The sequence below is a fragment of the Trachemys scripta genome, chromosome 3 (genome assembly GCF_013100865.1).
Source record: "Trachemys scripta elegans isolate TJP31775 chromosome 3, CAS_Tse_1.0, whole genome shotgun sequence".
Lineage (NCBI taxonomy): Eukaryota > Metazoa > Chordata > Testudines > Emydidae > Trachemys > Trachemys scripta.
Window position 1 is genome coordinate 34095492 of NC_048300.1, and position 17696 is coordinate 34113187.

A 17696-nucleotide genomic window follows, 5' to 3' on the forward strand; every position below is an offset into this window, starting at 1 on the left:
CATGTACGTTTTATTGTTGTTATGATTAGAAATGCTTTGCTGATAAGGAGAATAATGAATTGTTATTGGCTGTTGCTAGGGACATTGTTAGCCTGTTAGAGGCTATTATGAGTTATGTGCTTTGGAGAAAATTTATAAAAAGTTTAGTTAGAAAGAGGGCTTTGGAACAGACTTTCCTCTGGGTGAGGATTTCACACCTAAGTTCCCCAGCAGCTAGATGGAAGAAGGGGCCCCTCAGAAGACTGGCTGCTGAGTCCTCAAAACCATTTAAGACATTTTGGATAACAAAAGGTTTGGAATACTCTGAACCTACTGTTACACACACACACACACATGCTGTCTGTATGTGCATGTGCACTTGAGACCTAATAAAAAAGTAGTTTTAAGTGAAAGCACTCTGGTTTGTAGCAAACATTTATCAGACAGATGAGCTGTGCTCCAATTGATTTATTCCTGACACCACCGGGAGAGAAACAGTAAAGTTACCATTGCTTTGGGTCCTGAAAACCCTGGGTAAAAAACAGTTGCCCACCTTTTCATAACTGTTGTTCTTCGAGCTGTGTTGCTCATGTCCATTCCATTCTAGGTGTGTGGGTGGCCATGTGCACAGTCATCGGAAATTTTTGCCTTAATAGTATCTGTAGGGCCAGCCGTGGTATATCATGTGGGTGAGTGCACACCTAGAATGGAACTGACATGAGCAAGCACCAAAGAACAGGTCCATAAACCAATAAATGGATTACACTCCTCAATATATTCCAGGTAGTTCTTTTCAATCACAAAAGAGAAGATGTAGACAATTCATTTAATAGATAATCCCAGTATAATTACAAAATAAGCGGCTGAAATTAAGTTTCTTTAATTTATCTCTGCTTCAGAATTTCAATGGGAGAACACTGCAGATTGAAAACTGCTTAAACAAAATCTGAAAGGGGACTCACATCACTTTGTGGCATATTTCTCAATGCAGTCTAATGCATTATGCAGGATGCCCTTTTGGCTGTGGCATGACATTGCCAGCTGTGGCTCACTATTTACATCCCTGATGGGAAAGCACAAAATGCTGCAAGTCTGACATCTTTCTTTGGAACCTAATCTGAGGGAAGTTCTAGCACAGGAGGTACGTGTCATTTATCCTTATTACAATATGCAAAACATTTTGGTACATGTTATCCTTGATGATCCATCATGGAATTGTATGTCACACTATCCATTGGGAATTCTGGCCTTTTTGCAGAAGCATGACCGTACTTTAGATAATGCTATTTCCAGTTGCTCAGATAGATTCTACGTTATCTCTTTAGAGTGTGGGAAAAAAGAAAATGCAGCCACAGTCATTGGAAGATTCCTGATGCTAAAAGCAACATCTGAAGAAAGAATACGCAAGGAACCAATTAGGAACACTGCATTAGTATTTATATTGTATTATGGGATTTTTTGTTTGCAGGTGTGATTTTAATTGGTTTTCTTCCCTTCAAACTGTGAAGTATCCAGTCCCAGTATGATCAGGACTCTTACACATTTTTGCTTCTATTCAGTTTCTACCCTACACATTTCTGCTGTAGAATATGTCTCTCTCTTTCATGTAATCAACCTGGTATTATCTTTTCTCCTGTACTCTGCACTAATCTCTTTTAAGCTCTTTTGGCAAAATGAAGTCAAGCAATAGGTTTCATACATATATGAGCCAACATAGAAATGACAGGCATATAAAGAATTAGTGAAAACTGATAAATGCATGTAAAATCTGTAGTCCACAAATAATGTTTCCAGTTTAGTACTTTATCCTAATCCTTCCCAAATGCACAGATCTTTGTAAATATCCAGTAAGCTGGTAAATACCACATGCTCATTTATTTTACTTGTACAGTAAACATGAGTTACTCTGGGCTACGTTTTCTCTATACCTATTCAAAGTGATTATCTATTGCTCTCTTTACCTACTGGACATTTCTAGTTCTATAAATGCAACAGTGACCTTTAAAAGCATTAATTATATCTACTTTATTTTCCAAACTTTCCTGTTTCCAGTACATGATTAATTCTTGGCAAAGCATATGGTTCTCACAGCTGAAAACACTGGCTATTCACTACTGTGAATTAGTTAGACAACAGGAGACATTGGGCCAAATCCTGCCATGAGTCAGAACCAAGCAAACCCACTGAAGTCAACTAGGTAACACCGGTGCAATTGAGGGAACAATTTGGTCCTTTTTTGTAATCAGTATTGCAGGGTGAGAATTTTCTATGTAGCTAATTCAATTTAGCTATTACTGAGGAAAAAAAACAGAAGACAAAAATGTTTCAAGATCTGTGACTAAACCACTGACCCATTGAAATATTTGAATTCAACAGTTTTCATCACTTTGAAGGGGATTTCTTCAGCAGAACTGTTTCATGGAAACTGATAGCATGGCCTTTCTACCTGTTGTAGGGAAGTTTCAATGTCTACTAGAACAATTTCTCAATCAGCCCAATGGCATGTTTAGAATATAGCCAAATTTATGTACTGTCAAGTTTTATAGTTGGTTCAAATCAAAGGTTGATAGTTATCTGACATCTATTTGGATGCCTGTGTGAAGACAGTAGGAGGTATTAGTCTGGTTCCTAATAGAAAGGTGTCTACATCCCTCAAATCAATATTACACTTGTTTTTTGGTCTCCAAAGGATTAAAGGACAAAATGAGTATGGAGACTGACCTGCTCTCTCTCATCCTCCAGGTCAGGGTTCAGACATGCTGAAAAATTGTGTGGGAAAATTTGTACAGCCACTGCTTGGGCTGTAACTGTTCTATGTATAAAAGAGAGCTTATTACAGGGTTATCATTGTAGTGCCTTCCACAAGCACTAAATTCACTTAAAATGTATCTTTTTAAAATGTAGAGTCATTTTCTTACAATTGCTGATATTATTATTGCAATAATATAAAAGAGTGGGGTTGGATTGTAAAGTTAAAAAATTACACACAGGAAAGAATGTTACTGTGCCTGGGAAAAAAGACACGAGTACTGAATACACTGTGTGATGCAGGAAGAAATGGATTAGTAAACATGATGCAGGAGAAATGAAATATTTATGCTACTGTGCGTAGGAGGAGAAAGACTGCAGGCAAATTAAATGGAGAATTTCTCTCTCTCTGGGAAATAATTACAGCAGTTTTGTAAGCTATAATATACTAGCAAAACTACTGGGATATTTTCTGAGACGATAATAAAGTTCCCTCCATATTTAAATAATATTTTGTGCTTCTTAGGACCACAAAGAACGTTAATTAAGCCTTACAAGCTTCCCCTTTCCCCCATGAGATGTTATTATTCACCATTTTTAGGAGTTGTGGAAAGTGAGGAACAGAGAAATTAAATGACTCACCCAAGGTCACACAGTGAGTGAGTTCAAGACCCAAGAGTAGAATCGAGAACCTCGGACTCTCAATCTTGAGCTTTAACAATGACATAACAGAACAGTCCAGAGGGGTGCAGGATCAGGCATCAGGAGTTCATAAGTGACTGGTTTGTTCAGCCCCTGATGATTTCTTTTTATTTACTTATTTTGCAGTTTTCTAGGAGTAGAGACCAGGAAGTGTGAATGACAATATGTTCCTATATTTTATATGAGGAAGCTATGGTATCCCTGCAACACTGTGAACATTAACATTTACCCTGTCACACTAGTAGTGGAAACTATATTAATGTACATACAGCATCTCTGTGTATTCTTAGGGTTGCATTCTAAGGCTACGTCCACACTGCAGCAGGGGGTATAATTTGTATCTTGTGTAGATTTACCCATGCTAGCTGTAATCTAGTTAATTCACTAAAAATAGCAGTGAGGACATGGCAGCATGGGCTAGCAATGCATTCATATACCCAGAAGGGCCAAGCAGGCTTGTATAGCCCACGCTGAAGTTTTACACCACTGCATCCTCAGTGATATTTTTAACAAGCTAACTAGATTTAAGCTAGCACAGCCTGCACAGGTACATCTACACCAGCTCCCCGGCTTGCAATGCAGGTGTAGCCTAAGGGACTGACTGTGCCTCTAAGGCCCGGTCCTGCATTAGAGGCAGTGTGGAGGCTCAGTGCATCCAGGGAACAGAAAGGGAACACAACTGACACCACCTCTCTTCCAGAGCATAGCAAGACACTCCTCTACATATCCTTCTCGCCCTGGGGAGAGGACGAGAGAACACCGCATGACAGACGTGTAGTCACAGTGCTTAATGCGGTACTGGAAGGCACTCAGACACCACGATGATGAGCGCAGTATAAGAACCTGAATAGAACAGAACAGAAGCATCTGTTCTCCCTCCACTCTTGGCTGGTGAAGTGGGATTATGGATCTGCATCTCTGCCATCCTTTTGAGGAGGTCATCATTGCTCTGGGTGCTCCCTGGATTTAAAGATTGCCTGTGCCCTGCCATTCCATGGGTGTACAAAGGGGCTCCTTACACCCTTTTTATTCCACCATACACAGGTGCCAGCACTGAGGTGAGGCACAATTTGACTCATAAAATATTGGAATAAAATATTAGATAAGAATCTACCCTGCCTCCATCAAGAATACAAGCATGTACCTGTAGCACATTAGAAGCTCAGTCATTTTGCCAAAGTTACTGCATCTCATACGATGGGAACAATGCGTAGGCCAAATTCAGAAGTGACATATAAAGTGGTATCAATTGGACTCCCTTCCACTAGCTAACACCCGCTCCACTTGTGTATAAGTGAGTCTATGCAGGTAAAAGCTACACACTGAGAAGCAGAAAGAAAGTGTAAAGTATCCTCTATCTGAATTTGGACCATAGTATGTAACATATAGAGTACAGAAAACTATCAAGTCTCAAACCCAGAATTATTCATTCTGACGCATGGAAATGTGAAGTGTGTGATAAACCTAAAATTAGAATTATTACTTTGTGAGAGATTTAAAAAACAACAACCCAGTGCAGTGGAGGTTTCGACGAAAATGCAAAAATGAATGTTTTGCAGATTCAACTCTTTTTCCCATGATGAAATACTCTGGTGTATAATTACCATTTACTGAGCTTGCTGCTGTTAAAAAAAAGTAATAAAGTGCCCAAACTAACCCTGCATTTGGAAAGAAGTTGCAGAAGAATCAGATCTTCATGTACAGTTTCCTTTTTCTGGCGTCTTCCTACAGGGTGATGTAGTTGTTTACTTGTAAGAGCAGCAGCTAACAAACATTGGGTAAAACGTTCTCTCTCAATTACTCAAGTAAAACAGTGGCTCTTTCAGCATTGTTTAAACAATTAGTAAGGCATAAATGATAACCTGACAGATACCTAGGTCAGCATCAGTTTTCCATGTTTCAGTTATTGTAATGGGCTTTGCTGTTACAAAACATTTCATGATACATTTCATGCAGCCTACATTAGAGCCAAACAGTGAATAGCCCTATGTGGGTACACACGAGTAAGGAGACCTCCAGCCACAATCTGGATTTTGCATGTGCTGAGTGGGAGGATTCAGGGAGTGTTACTGCTGCCAGTGGTGCTAGGTGCTCCTAGGAGGTAGGCATGCTATGCAGCTTGCATGGTGTGGGGGAGTGCATGCTACATCTCATAGACTTTAAGGCCAGAAGGGACTATCAAGATCATTTAGTCTGACCTCCTGCACATTGCTGGCCACAAAACCTCACCCACCCGCTCCTGTAATAGGTCCCTAACCGCTGGCTGAGTTACTGAAATCCTCAAATCATGGTTTAAAAGATTTCAAGTTACAGATAATCCACCATTTACCCTAGTGTAAACCTGCAAGCGAACCGTGGCCTATGCTGCAGAAGAAGGTGAAATCCCCCCCAGGGTCTCTGTCAGTCTGATCAGGGGAAAATTCCTTCCCAAACTCAAATATGGCAATCAGTGAGACCCAGAGCATGTGGACAAGACCCAGACACTTGGGAAAGAATTCTCTGTAGTAACTCAGAGACCTCCGCATCTAGTGCTGCTGGGCATATTTGCTTCTGTGCACATTCCCTCAGCACACAGAGGGGCCTACTACTTAATTACATGCTTTAGTGGCAGAAGGCCTCCAACAACAGACACCAGTATGATAGCCCATAGTATCCGGTAGCCATGGCTATGCCTTGCAAAGGCTCAACTATGCCCAACGTGCATGGTTGTGAGGAAAACTCACTGTTAGAAGTGAGAGAGGTTGGGGTCAGAAAGATGGGGCAAGCACCAGAGTCATGGGTCTGCTCCCTCCCCACCATGCTTTCAGGGTCCCTCCCACTGAATGGACCCTGAAAGCTAAGGTGTCTTCACACACAGGAGGAGGAGGAGAGAGAGTGGAACATCAGAGCCCTTGGCTTGTTTTGGCAGTGGTACTTCCTGCTCCCTTGACCTCCCCCTGTGGATGTATTACTTGAGGGGTTCTTCGTCCCCAGTAACTCCAGACACCACCCAGCCAGACTTGTGACAAAACAATAGACCAGAACTCTTGCAGAGGCTCCTATTACATGAACCATCTTCATCCTTCTCAGCACCACCCTGAAATGTATCAAACAGCTTAAAAACCACAATCGGCCCTAAACACTGGATTTATTTAAACCAGCATTGTTAAATTATTCCTCACAGTTGAGAACAATTGCACCATTCATACAAACATGTCAATTTAAAAACACCTCATGAGGAACAAACAAAAATGATCATTAAAATAGTCACACGACTGAAGTGAAGGCAACACACCACAAAGTCTGCAACGGGATGTGGATTCTGCAACAGACATGTGTATTCAAGTTCTGCTCTCCCTACAAACCTCACTACCACATTTGCCCATTTTTGGAAGACGGCACCCTGGTCTCCTTTGATCTCTGCCAAAGTAGGGTGTACAAGACAGACAATTTTGGCAGGAAAAACGTTGGTAAAGCTTGTGGTTGGTATTCTGAAAATGCATCTGTACTCAGACATGCCTCAACAGGAATGGTAAAGTGTTTCTCAACGGGGAAAGTGTGTAAAGTTCTACAATCTGTAGGGAGAAAGCAGGTAGGTCCACACACTTTTGACTCCTCCTGCTTCTTAAATAAGCTGCTGTCTGCACTCAATCATTTACTAGACAAGCTAGATGGTGAATCTTCAGGTACAGCAGCAATTGGTATAGCTACACCAGTGCTGACTCCTAAATGTAGACAAGGGTAAACCAGGGTTCAAGGTGAACCCTAATTATCTCAAATCAGTGCAGAACCTAGACTGCCCTTGTCTATACCAGTGCAGCTACAGTGAAAGTTGGTCATCATTTGCTGAATCAGAGCTATTCCTAAGTGTGGACAAGGCCCCAGTAGGTTACAACTAGAGCAAAATGTGGAGCTGCAGCTGCAACATTCACTTTTACATATGCACACCAGAAGCAAGTCATGTACTTGGATTTGAGTCCTGTTCAGTTTGGGCGCTGCATCAAACTCTCAAAATAAAAATCTTTACTGTCTTAAAAAGAGAAGCTTTTAGATATTTTTGACTGATGCCTTCTTTAAGGCTGTGTCTGCACTATGGACCTTACAGTGGCAGAGCTGTACCGCTGCAGCTGCGCCACTGTAAGGTCTCCTGTGTGCCACTCTATGCCAGCAAGAGAGAGCTCTCCCGCTGGCTTAATTAAACCACCCCAAGGAGCAGCAGTAGCTATTTTGGCAGGTGAGCGTCTCCTGCGGATATAGTGCTGCCCACACTGGCACTTTTGTCGGTGAAACTTAGGTCAGTCGGGGGAGGGGTGCTTTCCACACTCCTGACGGATAGAAGTTTTGCCGACAAAAGTGCTAGTGTAGACAAAGCCTAAGTTACAGGAGTAAGTACGGATATGGGCCCTGAGGGAGTTTGACTGCTCTGATAGCCAGGACTTGAAGTGTAAAACTAACAGGGCTAATGGGAACAATGGATCTTCAGTGAGCTAACCAGGCTTCAATAATCTTTCAAGAACAGCTAACAACGATTAAGCAGCATAACAGCAAGTTTTCCAAAATCAGGTCACCAAGCCAGACACAGGAACTTGTGTATATGAGAGACAATAATTACAGTATTTACTCATCAACTTTACCATCCTGACTATGCTCAACCACAATATCTACTTTTAAACATTGCACTGATCACTAAACAATCATAATGTGTTACTGTCTCTGGGATATCTAAATTTAACACACAGCCCGAAGTAATTCCTGAAGTGTCATACTCAGCACAATGTTATTACATCAGATTGTCGGGGTTTCTCTGCACTGTACGGTGCCTGAGTCATCACTAGATATTAGTCCTTTGTACCTCTTTGCACTTCCTGAAATATCTGCAGAGCAGGTGAACTTCATTTTGTTTGCACTTGTGATTTGAATAAGTCTGTTGGAACCAACCAATAATAAAACAATATTAAGTATTAGTAACATCTGTTGTATATTGTATGTTTACCATTGATTCAACCCTCTCACACAGTTAACACTTAACTGGTGGAAAATTTGTCTCTGCTTAATGTATTAAAGTACCTTGTGTTAAAATATTTTAGCTCTGATGAATCTAAAAGTTACTGGGGCTAATCCAGTGCTCTGTTACACATACACAATCCCACTGAAGCCATAGGCATAACAAAATTGAGCCATACAAAATTTCTAATCTGACACTAACCAGTAACATAGGGCAGTGCAAACTTGTCCTAAACAGATTACACCCATGTAGCAACTACTGCATAATGAGTTTAGCTGCTTAGCAACCAAAGCACAAGAATACCAGGTAAAATGGATTAGAAACCTCTGATTTGTCCCAGATAAATGTAACTGGCCAGCCAGTGAGGTTAATTTGCACTGAAGAGCTCAAATGACACCACCCTGAGCTATTATCACACAAGACATTTACTAGCCTGTTAAATAAACATAAGGGGGAAAAAAACCTTCTTTAACATGATCAAAAACTTTTTTTCCACTTACAAACATGCTACTTCTTAAAGGAACTCTGTCAGGCTAAAAATCATGTATTAAAACAAAAAATATTACCTTTGTTACTTATACCACCTTACATTAAAAAAAATAAAGAGCTTTTAAAATCTTATTTACTTTTCACCATTTACACTGTCTGTTCAGCTTTGAGTACTTCATTTTTAGGAATAAAAATAGACTAGTCCATTCCACTTCCTGGTTCTCATGCTATCCACAATACTGCAGTGTGTGAATTGGGAAAACTTCATGGGAATATTTAAACAAACAAAAAACGGTTTGCACTGTCATTTAAATAACAATACACACCATTTCTATGAATATTCATTTCTGTATGTTTATTTTTAGCAAACCCTAATTTTTGGATGCAAATTTCCTGATAATATTGACATTATTAGTCAGTAGTCAGGGAACTAAGGCATAGATTCTAATTACTTATTTGTTTCTGGTATCAGGGGCCTCATTGTAGTAGGTGCTGTACATACACACAGTGAGAGATTGACCCTGCCACAAAGAGCTTACAGTTTAAATAGACAAAGCAGACAAAGGATGGGACAAGGAAGCATTATCATTCCTATTTTACAGATTGGGAATTGAAGCGGAGGATTAGGTGGCTTGCCCAGGTCACAGGAAATCTGTGACAGAGCTGGGAACTGAAACTGAATCTCCTAAATTGCAGTCAGTGCTTTAAATACAAGAACATCCTTCCAGCAACAACAACAATGTGCTAGGAGCTGTACAAACACAAAGGAAGAAATGGTTCCTACACCAAAGGGCTCACAATCTACAGACAATGGAAAGGCTGTGATGCTGCAATGTGCCACTATAGCACTGCAGTGTAGACCAGTGGTAGGGCTGATTGTAAATCCTCCATAAGATGTAGAGGAAACCTGAGTATCAATCAATAGCGAGATTGTTCTGCTAAAAAGAATGTCTTAAAAATGCAAACTGGGGGATGTCTATGTATAATGTAATTTGGCCAAAGGGAAACATTTCTGTGATGAGGCTGTTGCTATTTTGAAAGCTACATTAGAGTAACAGCCTGAAAGATTTAACAAGGAGCACAAAGTTGATCTAAAGAGCAAATAAGTGAAGTTCTTTTTTTCTAAACTTATAATAAACTATTCAAATAGATTTTTGAGTGAGGAAATTATTTTAAAACGTTTACTCCCATATAGAGACTCTATTTTATGTTTAAGCCACTGAGTTAATTTTCGACCCAGAGTTACTGCTAGATCCTGCCTCTTGATGTATTTATACGCCTGTGTGGTATAGTCACATTCTGCAAAATCTAAGGTTTCATTTAAAAAAAAAAAAAAAAAAAGAATTCTAACTCTCATGGTTCCTAAGGTTCCAACTGTGAACTAAGTATAACTAATGCAGTGTTGACTTCTTGAGTCTGCAGAATTACTGAAACCATAGGTCTAAAAGGAGCCTATCATAGATCTTTGTGCAAGCTTCCCATTGCCATAGCTGTACATGGAAAGTCATATATTCTTCTCAATTTTCTAACCTGGTCCCCAGATAATAACTAAAAATAGGATGTGGCCTTCTGCACAGAGTGAGTTGACATCCCTGCTGAGCATACTCTGATAAGGTGAAAAATGGAATCGCTTCCATAATATATGAATGCTAAATGATACTATTTGTTTGTCTTAGGGTTTTATACTGTCATCCTTCATCCCAGTATCCAACTACCTGCCACATAAGAATCAACAGCAATAGCAAAGTCACTAGGTCATGTTACCTCAGGCTCTTGTCCCTTTTCTGAAGTCAGGGTTTTCTTCTATCTATCTATTTATTGTTAATGACCTTTCTTTTGACACTAATGCCCCTCTTCTGATACCAGCGCTGCCCCTTCTTCTGACACTAATGTCTTGCTTCTGACATCAGATTTGCCCTGTTGAGTGGTAGCAGAATTCTGGGGTCCTGCAGGCTGCCTTCCCAGTGGAGGGAAATCAGTGGTGCAGAGTCTGGGAATACCCTAAGTTTAGCTTGTCTCATTTACACATATAGACAGAAGTGTCAAAAACAGCATGCAGGAAATCCCCTTTTCTATAAATCTCTCTGCTATCTGCCACAGATTCTCTGGAAGGAAAACGTGTAACAAAACTACCAACAACACAGCATTTCCTACCTGCATACTAAGAAAAAAACCCACACTTGTAGGACCGTATACTTGCACTATCTGGTGAGTCATGTATCAATAGTACAATCTTGTATCTTTCCTGCTAGTCCTACCAATAAACATGGGTAAAATTGTATTAACCAATCTTTTTTTCTCTAAATTCTCCATTAGCAGATGAAGCAGGGTCTAGCAGTCTGAAGAAAGGATTGAGAGCCAGAAACTTGAGTTCTAATTCAGACTCTGGTAGTGACTCATTTTTTTCACATTAGGGGAAGTCACTGAGGCCAAAAGTTCCCAAAGTGGCTGCTAATTTTGAGTGCCCAACTTTAGACACCTCTGAAAACCAGACTCAAAGTGTCAAGTTGGGGATTTAAAATTTGAGGAAGCCAAAATTAGCAGTCACTTTGGCCTTAATCGCTACCATTTGTACAATGGAGATAACAATCCCTACTTATTACATGAATATCGAGAACAGCCCTGCCATGGAAGTGTATGTTCATAAAGCACTTTGAAGATAAAATAAATATATTGTTTAAATTACTGAAATTTCTCTTCCAGAAACCCTGTTTATAAAATAAATACAGAAGACCAATGAATCGGATAAATATGTATTAAATGAATCACATCATGATCTATAAATGACAGATAGCATGGAAGTTCAAACTAGCCAGTTTATTCCTCTTGCCCACATCATTTTAATGAAACTTTTATGATAGCTAATACCATCTGTAATAAGTACACAGTATTCTATGCTCCCCCCACCTTACTAGCAGCTCTTTATTCCTTGTATTACTCCTGCATGCCCAAAGTACAAGCTAATGACTTCGAAAAATAAAATTCATCAAATCTAGATTTCTTAACCACAAACATGATACCCATGCACAAACATGTACAAATACACACACATTACATATTCATATTAAAATATGTGACTATTTTCTAACAGAATGGCAGAAATGCATTAAATTGCTAGATTTTTCTCTAGAAACAACACACACCATCCTTGGAGAAGTACTCCAGTATAGAAGAGAGGAGAGATGATGTTGTGGTTAGGGCACTAAATTGGGACCCATGAGTCCTGTGTTCAGTTCTTAGCACTGCCACAGACTTCCTGTGTAACATCGCTCTGTGCCTCAGTTCCCCATTTATAAAATGGGCATAATGGTTACTCACTTCATAAGGGCTTGGGGGAATAACTATACTCTCATATTCATGGGGAAGAAAAATCTCCAATGCAAATGCACCAGAAAGCTGACTTTAAACATTCATAAATCCATCTGTTAAAACTAATTTTCTTCAAAATTGTCTTGATGTTAATTAACATCTCAGTATAATTAATAGATTATAAGGCAAAAAGGGACAATTATCTACTCTGAGCACCTGTCTTCAAAACCATATTTGAAGCATTGAGCATCCTTCATTTTTCAAATTATTCAAGCATTACAATTCTCATAAAAATATACTAAAAGCATATTTTATTCTATGTTCAAGTAACTTCAAAACACTGAGCTGGTTTTGATCAATCTTTTAGAAAAGTTTACCTTTAGGTTTGAGACAAAACATGAAAAAAATTCAGCAGCAAAAGGTTGTATTTTAGGAAGTTAGGAGCAATTCCTTTCATGATTTTATTTGAATTAAATTATTCAACATCTCCCCCTGCATTATTTGTTCAGTTTATAAGCTGTGTGAACAACAGATGGGAGTTTCACAAAAGTTTTCAAATAACATCTTTCAATTTTCTGCTAGTCTCCCAGTTCAGCAAAACACATGCTTAAACCCATCCCCGTTCACCAAGAACTTCAACTTGTGCTTGGCTTTCATGTCAATGGATTTGAGCACTTGCTTAAAGTAAAACACATACTTACATGATTTGCTCAGTTGAGACCCTTGTACAGATTATGGTTCCAATCTTAAAGTCAAATGGGACTATTCATTTGATTACAGTTAAGAATGTGTGTAAATGTCTGCAGGCTATGGACCCAATGTATGCTCCTGACAGCCTTCTCATCTGTGTGGGGAGGCTGTCTGACACTTGCCAGTCAAAACCGAGAAGCATTGTTAAAGCAATATTAACATGTAAGTTTATATCCATATTAGCATCCACTTGGCATAGTTCCTGAATTGGGCCCATGGCTTTCCAAAATAATTTAAAATATTTTCCATAGTATATCAATGATGACTAAAAGATAATTTAGACAAGCATCTTAATGAAAAGGATATCTGAACAGATTAAAATGTCTACCTTATGAAGAGACAAGGTAGGTTTGGTAATATCTTTGACTGGACCATATATAGAGCTCTTCTTCAGGTCTTCTCTTTGTAAACTCAAAACCTTGTCTCTTTCACCAATAAAAGATGGTCCACTCAAAGATATTAGCAAACCCACCTCCTCTCTAATATAAGGGATCAAAATGGCTACACCACCACATTATGAAGGTAAACACTACAATGTGTCTTGCCACGCAATCTGTACTGAGCAACTTCTCTGCACTGTCTGCACAGTTTTAATTACACTTTACAGCATGCAAGGGAAAGCTCCCACTTTTTAGAATCATTAATTTTTGTGGCAAAGGGAATAAAAGATAAAATGAAGTTACATACAGAAAAAAACCATCAAGTACTTTGACAATTAATACAATGCCAATAAGATATATCTGAATTGTAATGTTAATTCCATCAGGATCACTATTGTAGGGTCCAATTCTGAGGTTCTCAGCACCTTGATCTCCTACTGCAGACAATGTTAGTCTAAATAATTAATCCGACACTTATGTTTGAAACATTTTTGGCTCTACTGTGCAAAAGCCTTTGTCTCAGCAAAGCTATTTTTATTATACACGGTGCTTGTTTAAGAACTGTTTCCCTACCTGTTTTTTTTTATAGGAGCTGAGCAAATAATTCAGTGAATAATGTAGCTGTTCCCCCCCCCCAATTCACAAACAGTTTACAATTTTTGCTGATGTATTAATTATGTTTATATACAATTTCTACAAAGAGTCCTTTGTAGATTGTTCCCAAGCAGTTCTTTGAAATATTTCATTATTGAGATGTGTTCCTTCGTTTTGACTGGACACATAGGTCACGTGGTATTTTGTTGTTGTTGTTGTTGTTGTTGAACAGGACGGGCTTAATTCTTAAAGACTCCAGTTTCTTGTGAGAATTACAAGCTCAACTTTTGCTCTCTGCTAATATAACATTTGAGTGAAATCAACCCCTGTATAGAATGCCAGCACAATGTCTATGCATGATTAAAGTTCCACATAAACCAATGGGGGTCCCACTATTTCCCATAGGAGACTGTATCACAGTCAAATATACCTCAGTGTCTTGGAACAACACTTGTTAGGTGTCTAGTTAGTTAACTCAAGTTACCTAGTGATCAGTTCATTCAAGTTATAACTGACCACAAACTCTAGTCTAGTTATTCTCCTTGAGGGAGGGGAAGTATTGGATAGTCTCTTTGGTGGAGAGATGGCCTGAGTAGAAGCAAAGGGGGAGGAAAACAGAGGACTGAGAGGATGTCAGTGGGAGCTATAGACAAATTTGTGAATCTCTTACACTGGGAAATGGCTTGGAGAGCGGGAAGAATACAATTCAGAAGTGTCACGGGAAAGATGGTATGGGCTGGGAATGGAAAGGGAGGGAAATCACCAGTAGAAGCAGGGAGTGAACAGCAGTGGCATAATTTACCTTATGCAAAGCTGGCCTTTATTGATGTTAACATTCCCCAGTCACATGACTCGTATCAGCAGGATGGTATATTTATTTACATTTCAGGAGGTCTGGTCTCCCTTAGTCTTGAAAATCTCTCTCTGTTGATGAAATCTATTTCCTCCAAATGCCTCATCTATTATTGTAAGAATAGTGTGTTCAAACATTCCGAAACTCAACTGAAATTCAAATTAGAATGATCCTCAGATTCTTTGAAGTATCTCTGGTAGAAATAAACTTTATTTGGATTTTTTTCATATATGTTCCTAACACATTATTTGTGTTAGTGTCAAAGATGTGAAAGGCCGAAAACCCCACTACTTTAAATACTATGAGATTATGCCAACAATCTGCTAATGGAAAATTTGAAGACTGTAATCTAGATACTACTGACAATTTTCCTACAACACACTAACCAAATTTCTTGTCTTCTTAATCAACTGTTCAGTTAAACAATTTTTCCTGACAATTCTGTTCAAAAACTTTTTAGGCACAGATATTCCATAATTGCATGCAACTAATTACTACAATTGCACATAAAGCCATAGCAAATTCATAAGCCAGGTAAACATTTAACTGCTCATTTGTGCATATACATTTTTGGTTCTACTGTGCAACTAGACAGTATGATTTTTGTTATGCCTACTGTTGGTTTAATGACTTTGAATTAGGAACAATGGGCTAATTTCTCCCTGGTTTAACTCCACTTATTTTAACAGAGTTACACCAACAATAACTTTCCCCCAAGAATTCAAATGTCATCCTTTGCTGAAAAAGAACCCTGAACTCAGGATGTGGCTGGTAAGTAATATAACTGAATTTCAAATATTTTATTTTAAATATAAACATTTATTTATTTATACATTTGAAGTCTAAATATTGTGTTTTCTCTAAGGACTAAATCCTGGTCCCATTTAAATTAATGGCAAAATTTACATTGACTTCAATGGGGTTAATGATTTGGAACATGTAATATTTTAAAAGAACTTTTTAAGGTTACAGGTGTTTTTAAGGTTTTAACCAGATACAATAATTGATATTCTATCAACAAAACTGCTTATTCACAAATTAAGCTTTATTCTGCAGTCCTTAGGCAAAACTCCCAATGAAGTCAAGGAGGCGACACAAAGTATGAGAGAACCTTTATCTACCAGGTGAAAAGCAGACCACGGTTGTCTGCTCTGCTGGATGACAGAAAGAAATAAAGGGCTATGGGGATGAAGTATGGAAATGAGCACTGAATAGGACTAGTCTCAAACATCCTAATTAACAGTTTCAGAGAGTCTAGACAATTCACTCACCATCCAAACAGAACGTTTAAGATTAGAGTGCTTACATGCTGGTAGCAACCCCAGTCTGCAGAGGGATTCCATATCAGAAATCCCTAACAGTGAACACACAGTGGGGAAGGGAATAGTTTAGGGAGCAAGGATCTCATTATCAGCTTTTGCTGTCCTCCTACCTCATGGACAGCATTAGTTTTATAGGAGTTGATTTGAAGGGCAACATATCTGCCTCCTCTTCTTTTTGAACTCTACAAACATCAGCTTCATTTTACAGCATAAGAAACTGAAAATATGAACCGCAGGAGGGTTCTCCTGTAATCTTATTTCTGTCAGAGTTAACGAAAACAGAGTTTTAATGAACAATTTGGGTATCTCTTTCTCTGCATACTGGACACTAACAACATTTTTATCTCAGTTATGTAAGCCACTGATATACCCTATTATCATATACTGTACAGAAACCCTAGTAAAGGATAACTCAGTAACCTATTGTTGTTTCTCTACTGCCATCTTCTGGCATGTACAAGGCAACACAGTATTTATGCTGTTTAATAATGGCACTACATTTGCCATGAAGATTCTGTTTGGGCAAGCAGTGAGCTGGATATACCATTTTCCTTTGATTTCTTGACATCATGCAAGTTAAAAGGAGAGACCATTCAAATTTCATGCTCCTGAGGCGTCAATGAAACCCTCTAAGAAATATTTCAAAACACTGTGCATTGGTACCTTTCATGCAGCTTCATTTTGAACTGCAAATACTTAATCCTGTTGTACAGCTCTCTTGATGAAAGTTAACCAACATGCTTATTTAGCATACCTTGGTCTGGAAGCAGCAGTAAAGTTGTGTTAGATAGGGATGTTTCCGTGCTAATGCCAGAATTCTCTTTTCTGTCATTGTACAGTCTACATCATCATCTTGAAGGATGACATCTTTCTTTAAGACTTTCACCGCATATACTTCATCTTTACCTTTTAGCTCAGCTAGCATGACCTAGAATCAGTAGAAATCTTTGCTTATATACAGCACATATAAATCACACAAATATATTATACATGACAAATTTAAACACAATAGAAAAAATGTGTATAGATTTGAAAAGTACAGAACAATTGAAACGATAACTGCACTCACACAGCACTCTCAAGTTGTCTATTTTACGTAGCTAAGTAGCTGAAGAAATTCACATTTTAAAATGGACACTTTTATTAGAACTTTGAATATCAGCCACACCCGTGTATGCTTCATTCAGTTTAGTTAAGATTGCAGGCAGTTAACTCCTTGTTATCCCGTACCTTGCAATTTGCCTTCTGTGCCCTACTGCTAAGATCTGGAAAATAGGGAAGGGGACAAAGCTAGAGCACCATGTGGGTTTAGTTCCCAAAAGTGCTGCAACAATTTTGTCATTCTATAGAACAATGCACATCACTGTGACAGCCTGAAAAGAGCACCCAAAATCAACACCTATTTGAGGGAAAAGTCCTGTCCCATTCAAACCTGAGTTTGGCTTGTCTGGGCGTGGTACAGAGGTACTCTGCAGAGACTGATTGGGGTAGTGAGGAATAAGGAGACAAAGAACTGCTCCAAAACTGGTACTGCAGGAACCCCTGTATATGCAGAGACCTCTTTATTATGGAGGTATCAAGAGTGG

The 17696-nt window shown here is 38.9% G+C and overlaps 1 protein-coding gene across 2 annotated transcripts in view; it reads right to left on the minus strand.

Moving 5' to 3' along the window:
* Positions 1-17696, minus strand: part of PRKCE (protein kinase C epsilon) — a 478428-nt gene that overhangs the window by 125177 nt on the left and 335555 nt on the right. For both annotated transcript variants that reach the window (XM_034764425.1, XM_034764424.1), the window contains one exon: positions 16865-17038. In XM_034764425.1, coding sequence (XP_034620316.1) covers positions 16865-17038 — 174 coding nt within the window. The remainder of the gene's footprint in view (positions 1-16864; positions 17039-17696) is intronic.